Raw genomic sequence first — 8,096 nt, 5'->3', positions numbered from 1 at the left:
ATTGGATTCTTAAATTAAATTTGATTCAAATCAAATCACAACTGATTCCTATTCAAATTCGAAATTGAAATCTGATGGGATTTTAACTCAAATCAGCCCGATTCTTCATTCAAATTCTAAATTTGATTGGATATCAAATTTAAATCCAAATTTTCAAATTCATCTCAAATTTGTATTTGTATTATATTCCAACTTTTAAATTACGTTGGATAAATTCCATATTTTTCAAATTTGATCTAAAATTCAAATTTAAACCGTAATCCAACATTCAATTTAAAGTTGGATAAATTTCGAATTTTCAAATTCATCTCAAATTTGAATTTAAATTATATTCCAACTTTTAAATTACGATGAATAAATTCCACATTTTCAAATTTGATCCAAAATTCAAATTTGAACCATAATCGAATATTTAATTTAAAGTTGGATAAATTCCAAATTTTCAAATTCATCTCAAATTTGAATTTGAATTATATTCCAACTTTTAAATTACGTTGGATAAATTGCACATTTTCGCATTTGATCCATAATTCAAATTTGAACCATAATCCAACGTTCAATTTAAAAAGGTGGATAAATTCCAAAATTTCAAATTCATCTTAAATTTGAATTTGAATTATATTCCAACTTTTAAATTACGTTGGATAAATTCCATATTTTCAAAATTGATCCAAAATTTAAATTTGAACCATAAATCCAGCGTTTAATTTAAAGTTGGACAAATTAAAAAATTTTGAATTCATCCCAAATTTGAATTCAAATTATATTCCGACTTTTAAATTGAGTAAGATAAATTCCATATTATCAAATTTGATCCAAAATTCAAATTTAAACTAAAATCCAACCTTCAATTTAAAGCTGGATCAATTTCAAATTTTCAAATTCATCGCAAATTTGAATTTGAATCATATTTTGACTTTTAAATTAAATTCAAGGTTAAAAAAAAAAGTTCTGAAGATAATTAAATTTCAATAGATAGATTTCATATGTCTCATTTGAAATTGTGCAAATTTATTGTCAATTGGACCTACAATGATATCTTGGTCTACAATTAAAATTTTTTCAAAAATTATGACTTAAATTCATATTTTTGATTGCACAATATTTTCGAAATTCAGCCACAATTATGTTTGGCACAAATTTTGAAAAAGAGACACTACAACAAATCTGCTATTTCATGACAGGCATTGCCCGACATTAATTATTAACCATGTCGGGCATTGCCCGTCATGTATATTTTCTTTCCATCCGGACATGGCCGTCATGAAACGACCCTTTTAAGGTCGGGCATTGCCCGTCATGTATAGCGTTTTCCATGACGGACGTGCCGTCATGAAAGAATAACCATGACGGGTGACGACCAACATCTTTATGACTGTCCTTGTTTTCTGACCGTCATTGTATGTTCGACATCGTTTGTACGCCATTGTTTGTACGTCATTGTTTGTACGCCATTGTTTGTACGCCTTCTTTTGTGTGACATTGTTTGTACGTCACTGTAGCTACATTGATATGTGCGTCATGGAATGACTATATTTCGTGACAGATATTGACCGTCATTATTTCGTGAATAAATAAATTAAAAATATAGTTGGTTGCCCAGACGTGGCTAACCAACTATATATATTTCCTTCACACCTATGATAATATCTGAATATGCAACTAAAACTTTTAACACATTCATCCATTATAAAACAATATCTATTCTAAAACTTAACTAAAAAACTAACCTTAGACTCTAAACACAAATAATCAAAAGTACAAATTTCAACATAACCTCTCCACTTTTAGAATAACTCAAAACTAGCCAACAATATATCTCTCAATTCCAACCTATTCTATAAAAGCTTAACAAAAACACAAACAATCAAGAGTAAGTACAAATTTCATCATGACCTCCCCACTTTAGAATATAACTCAAAACTAACCAACCAATATATATTCTTCCAACCTATTCTCACAAAATAAATCTCAATATTATTGAAACTCAAAAACTAATATGCAAGTAAAACTAATTTCAACATCATGATCTTCTAAAACACAACTCAAGAACTAACCTTAGACTCAAAACACAAATAATCAAAAAGTACAAATTTCAACATAACCTCTCCGCTTTTAGAATAACTCAAAACTAGCCAACAATATATCTCTCAATCCCAACCTATTCTATAAAAGCTTAACAAAAACACAAACAATCAAGAGTAAGTACAAATTTCATCATGACCTCCCCACTTTAGTATATAACTCAAAACTAACCAACCAATATATCTCCTTCCAACTTAACTCAAAAACTAACCTTAAACTCAAAACACAAATAATCAAAAGTACAAATTTCAACATAACCTCTCCACTTTTAGAATAACTCAAAACTAGCATGGTTATAAACAAAACAAACACTTCTATATAAACACCCTTCCACACAAGAACAAATGGGACCGCCCGTCCCTCCAACAAAACTACATTCAGCATAAGAATCCAGACTTCAGCATCATCTAGTCAAATACTTCTATAATAATCCAAAACTAATATGTTATGCAGTAAATTTCAAACTTCAAACTTCAAACTTCTACATATTATAAACAAGACAAAGTATTTCTAATCTACCAATTACTACACAGAAAGTAGTCTGAACCAAATACTTACATCAAATAAACACAACTAATGAATCCATAGGTACTACACAAATCGTCCAACAAAAGATGTCCATTCTATTCGAACTTCGTCGATTTCTTCTTGTTGATAGGCACTTTTTGTATTAAACTACAAAAAAAGAAAAAGAAAGATAATACTAATATAATGACAAATCATATATAAACACATAAAGGTATATGATAATACGTACAAGTTCAGTAATATGAGTATGAGGGTTCCACACTATTTCTCGTATATACTTTTGCAAATAGTATCCACACTCGATAGAACCTGGTTGTCGAGGACACTACATATAGAAAATTTGAAAAATAACAAAATTATGAGTTATACAAAGGATTTACTGCGACATTGTTATGAGTTATACAAATTTACCTTCACAGGTTTCCAAATTGTAGTACTGCGAGATTGTTGAGTAGAATGTTTGGCTTGCCACATTTTCAATGATCTAAATAATTTCAAACATTAGAATAACATAATTGTAAAAATTTCAACTATAAGAGTTCATGGTACTTACGTGTTTATGATTCCCTTATAATTTTCTTCAATCTTACTTCTTAGAGAGTCCAATACATAAACACAATTCTCTCGGAGATGTATAACAAACAACTTCCAGTGAAAACTATTAATAACAACATGATAATATTATCATTCATGCATGGATAAAGGAAACTATAAAGAAGTAAAATGAAGTTAAATTGCTAGCTTACCCGCTATTATGTAGGATGAGTACTACTTGTTCTAAGTTACCCATGTCTAACCTGTTGGCTAGATGTCTGGAACAAGTTTCTTGAGACATTATTTGTGGTACAATATTGTCTGGGTCAACCACCAAGAACTTCTTACATGTCTCCTCCTCACATTCATTGAAAAGATACCTAACAAACATAATTGTAAAACATTAAACTTCTTAGTTAATGAATCTTAGATATAAAATAGATTTAATATACTTACGAGATGTATGTGAGCACACACATATAGCCTATTTCAATCATCTCGCAGTATTACATGATGTCGTCACGTGTTAAAGTAATGATCTTCTCTCTTCCAAATATGTGATCACCAATATTGAATTCAATTACATCCTCGTGCTTCATCGTACGCATGGCATATTGATTTAGGAGTTTAATAGTCATATGGACATCAATATGTTTAGATGATTGTGTTATCGGCTTCGACGTTCGCGGAGAAGGAACCTTTGACAAACAAAATTACAAACATTTAACAAATGAAAAATTAAAACCTCACTCAAGTTAGAACAAGACATACTTTTTTCTCCTCGTCTAAAATTACCAGTCGACGAGGCCATGCCACGAAGCTACCAATGGTTTGATTTAATGTCTCTATCTCACCCTTCACAGGAATTGGTAGTGTAGCATGTTCACCAATAACAATGTCGGCACTCCATAAATTGTTGGACATTGAACATCGTCATCAAATACTGTGCCTACTGCAACAATGTTCTCCACTGATCCAATAGCTAGGTGGCACGGTTTTCCCTTAGAAAATTTAAAAGAAAAATGCTAAGTGTCATGCACAAAAAAACTAAGTGCCATGTCAAAAACAAGTAAGTGCCAAAACTAAAACAGATTAGTTACCACTATTGGTTCTTCATCCGAGATAAAAACTTTAGTCGGTGCATTGACAACTTCCTTCCCTTTCTCCTTTTTCTTTGAGACGTTACTGACTTTTGTTGAGGATTTATTTGGTTGTGAGCTTTGAGTCCTCAATTCGACTTGGTCTTAAGGCTGCAATCCCAGTTTGAACTTCCTTTTGGCAACATTAAAATATAGAGATGGTGAAATGAACTCACCTAATCCTCTCACACGACCTCTATGTTCGGGGGTGCCTAATGCTTCAGTTAAAACATCTTCACCCTTGTGTATTGTAGCCAATTCATCCTGTCACAAATATTTATCATCATATTAACCACAAAATATCACACTTTCTAAATCTCATTGAAATAGAAAAAGAAAAACATAGAAACTTACAATTCGGGCAGCACATTCTTTTGTGGCAACATCAAAGTATTCGTTATTTTTTCCTCTTCGTGCTTCTTTCCATAAAGTTGCACGATTAGAAGGATCATCTGATAATTCCTATATGGGCATATATATTATTAACTGGCACACACATTAATTATCGTAAGACACTTAATCTAAATAGTAACTTACTAATTCTTTTGCAAGATTTGCATATCCCTTGCGAGATATGTGATGATTATACATGCATTTCGCTCTCCTTTCTCTCTGAGCAGTACTAAGTGTCTAGAAAATAGAAGATATTTGATTCAAGCACTAAAATAGTTACACTATTTAAAAATATATTGATAGAATGTAGTTACCTCCCACTCTTCACTTAGTCTTGTATGAACAAATGAAGCCCAATGTTCTTTATCAATATGGGAATATTTTTCAGGAGGAGTCTCCAAGTAAGATGGGTCGTCTTTGAACGGGCGAATGCATTCTTTAGTTAACGTTGACTTGAAGGTTCGAAACTTCTTCGATGCGGATTGAAGAATATTGTGTTTGGATCTAGGGTCCACCACAAATGACATCTGTGTAATGAAAATCACAAAATAATTGCAAATTAAATTATAAACTAGAAAAGTTTATTACTTTAATAAAAATTCTAAACTTCTTACCTTTACACAATCGAAAATTTTATCTTTAAGTTCTTGGGGAACTTCTTTCCAATTATTGTAAATGATTGGAATTTGTTGTCGAACACAAACTCAATAAAGCTTTGCATTTTTGATGCATTATCGCCAACTGGTTGACCTATGTCATTATACTGAATTGTCAACAACGAACGCTCAGAGTTTCTTACGTTAGCCAATTCACGCATGGTTGTTGGGCCTCGACGAACAACTTTTCTGACCTCAACTTCATTGTCACCACTGCTATTAGAATCACCCATTTAAAAGCTCTGCAACCAAAACACAAAACATACAGTTAATATTTAACTTATAAAAACATAGTGACAATAAATCACTAAATGACATACCGGGGTTTAATGTACTATTATTAATCCATGTACCCTCACAATCATTTCTAACATACGTAGATGACGTTTCATCGCTTTCATGAAATGTCTCGATATTTGGCATACTAGGTAAAACTCCATAACCACAATCTTCAACATTATCTCCTAATTCATCTTCGTAGAAATCATCTTCAACTATTCGTTGAGGAGATGTTAAAACCACCGACCAACGAGGATTAACAGGATCTCTCACAAAGAACACTTGCTTTGCTTGAGAGGCTAAGATAAATGAGTCTAATTTATGTCCAATACGATTTAGGTCCACGGTAGTAAAACCAAGTTCATCTATTTTAAGTCCATTCTTATTCTCAACCCAATCACATTTGAATAAGATAACTGTCAAATGATGATAGTCAAGCTCCCATATTTCTTGTATTACACCATAAAATGTCATATCTGAAATGATAGGACTCTTGTCTTTAGCACTGGAAACTTGCATTGTATTAGCCGTTATACTAACTCCACTATTTTGAACCTTTCTTCTATCATCACATCTTTTTGTGTGATAATGACAACCATTAACCACGTAACCACAATAGGTGGCTACATCTGGACGAGGCTCATGTGCAATCCATCTTAAAGAAGGTGTTATGGAGTTATTCGGCACCGCGAGAGCAAGTGCAACCTACGATTCAATTTCAAATAAGTAGCTGATATTTAAGTATACCTTAAATTGTATGGTTAGAGATTAAGATTACCTGTTCTCGCAACCAACTACTAAATGTGTGATTATGCTCATCTTGAAGCCACTTCTTGTTTTTAGACTTACTTGGATTAAGCTTAGACAAAACATCCATGTGTTGCCTGTTGCAAATATAACATATGTCAATGACAAAGTTATGATCTAGATGATCACTTAATTAGAAAGTTATGAAAGAGAATGAAATTTGCATACCCTACGTATGGAAGCACATCATTTACATTTTGAAGGACATAAAGGTGAGCTTGATCTAGTTGATCCTTACTCGGTTTGCTGTAAGAAGCAATAGACAATGGTCTATCAATGTCTGAATTCTCCTTCCTCATCGATGACCTTAACCCAATTGAATCAATTCCAGATAGATATTCAGAACAAAACTCTACAGCCTCCTCGACAATATAACTTTCTCCAATGCATCCCTCCGGTCGCGTTCTATTTCTTACATAACTCTTCATTATTTTCATATATCGTTCAAAAGGATACATCCACCTCAAATACACAGGTCCACAAAATTCCACCTCTCTTACAAGATGCACCACAAGGTGTACCATTATTGTGAAGAATCCCGGTGGAAAATACTTTTCTAACAAACATAAAGTGACGACTATGTCTTCTTGCAAGCCTTTTAACTTGGACGAATCAATTGTTTTGCTACATATAGCATTGAAGAAGAAGCATAGTCGAATAATGACATATCTAACATATTTCGGTAAAATACCACGAATGGCCACCGGTAACAATTGTTGCATAAGAACGTGATGGTCATGTGACTTGAGGTTATTAAGTTTCAATTATTTTAGCGACACTAGAGACTGTATGTTAGATGAATAACCTTCGGGTACTTTAGTTTCTGATAGTGTCTTACACAAATTCAATTTCTCCACTCGTGATAATGTATAACATGCTGGAGGTAAAAATATCCTTTTCTCTCCCACTTGAGGGGCCAGCTCTGATCTAATATTCAATTCGACCAAATCTAGGCGAGCTTGTAATCCATCCTTTGATTTTCCTGGAATATCAAGTAATGTGCAAATAAGATTTGAGCACACATTCTTTTCAATGTGCATCACATCTAAACAATGCCGCACATGAAGATGCTTCCAGTACTCCAACTAAAAAAAAATAGACTTCTTCTTCCAATAACTATTTGAAATATCTCCATCATTTTTTTCCTTTTTTCCTTCCTTTTTTCCTTTCTTACCAAATGAATATTGGAGTCCACTTGTTTTTGCAAGAATTTCTACTCCACTTAATGGTTCAGGAGCGAATCCCAATTCTGGTTTACCATTAAATGCTTTCTTCTGCTTCCTATATGGATGATTACGAGGTAAAAACTTACGATGCCCGAGATACGCCACCTTCGTCCCTTTTGGCAAATAAATGGATGAAGTTTTCTCCCCACAAATTGGACATGCGTGATATCCTTTTACCGCACAACCACACAAATTCTCATACGCAGGAAAATCATTAATAGTCCACAGTAAAATAGCTTTAAGTGTAAAACACCGTTCTTGATATGCATCAAAACATTCAACTCCATCATTCCAAAGCTTCTTCAAATCATCAACTAATGGAGCTAAATAAACATCTATGTCATTTCCTGGTTGTTTGGGACCAGATATTAATGCAGTCAACATCAGAAATTTTCGCTTCATGCACAACCACGGGGGTAGATTGTACGTCACCAACATAACTGGCCAAC

The 8,096-nt window shown here is 32.9% G+C and overlaps 1 protein-coding gene and 1 pseudogene across 1 annotated transcript; both read right to left on the bottom strand.

The window, feature by feature from the left end:
* Positions 1-2,297: 2,297 nt before the first annotated feature.
* LOC148211916 (uncharacterized) lies at positions 2,298-5,568 on the bottom strand (annotated as a pseudogene).
* A 35-nt stretch (positions 5,569-5,603) lies between these two features.
* On the bottom strand, positions 5,604-6,960 carry LOC148211915 (uncharacterized). Its single transcript, XM_088122951.1, has 4 exons — positions 6,590-6,960; positions 6,393-6,498; positions 5,656-6,319; positions 5,604-5,614 (listed from the first exon to the last, which is right to left on the bottom strand). The coding sequence occupies exons 1-4, from the start codon at positions 6,943-6,945 to the stop codon at positions 5,604-5,606; spliced, it is 1,137 nt and encodes a 378-aa protein (XP_087979077.1). The 5' UTR covers positions 6,946-6,960.
* Between the last annotated feature and the right edge of the window lie 1,136 nt (positions 6,961-8,096).

Source organism: Momordica charantia (assembly GCF_013281855.1).
Source record: "Momordica charantia cultivar OHB3-1 chromosome 4 unlocalized genomic scaffold, Mcharantia_2.0 BLBB01000004.1, whole genome shotgun sequence".
In the NCBI taxonomy this organism is placed as follows: domain Eukaryota; kingdom Viridiplantae; phylum Streptophyta; class Magnoliopsida; order Cucurbitales; family Cucurbitaceae; genus Momordica; species Momordica charantia.
The sequence above is the reverse complement of the archived record's forward strand: the minus strand, read 5'-3'. Positions and strand labels throughout refer to the sequence as shown.

Excerpts from the sequence above, each read along its gene's own strand:
- LOC148211915 (XM_088122951.1), bottom strand. The coding sequence starts at position 6,945 with ATGGTACACCTTGTGGTGCATCTTGTAAGAGAGGTGGAATTTTGTGGA. Across the intron at positions 6,499-6,589 it reads GATGTGCTTCCATACGTAGG|GCAACACATGGATGTTTTGT; the intron begins GTATGCAAATTT and ends TATTTGCAACAG. Across the intron at positions 6,320-6,392 it reads GTAGTTGGTTGCGAGAACAG|GTTGCACTTGCTCTCGCGGT; the intron begins GTAATCTTAATC and ends ATTGAATCGTAG.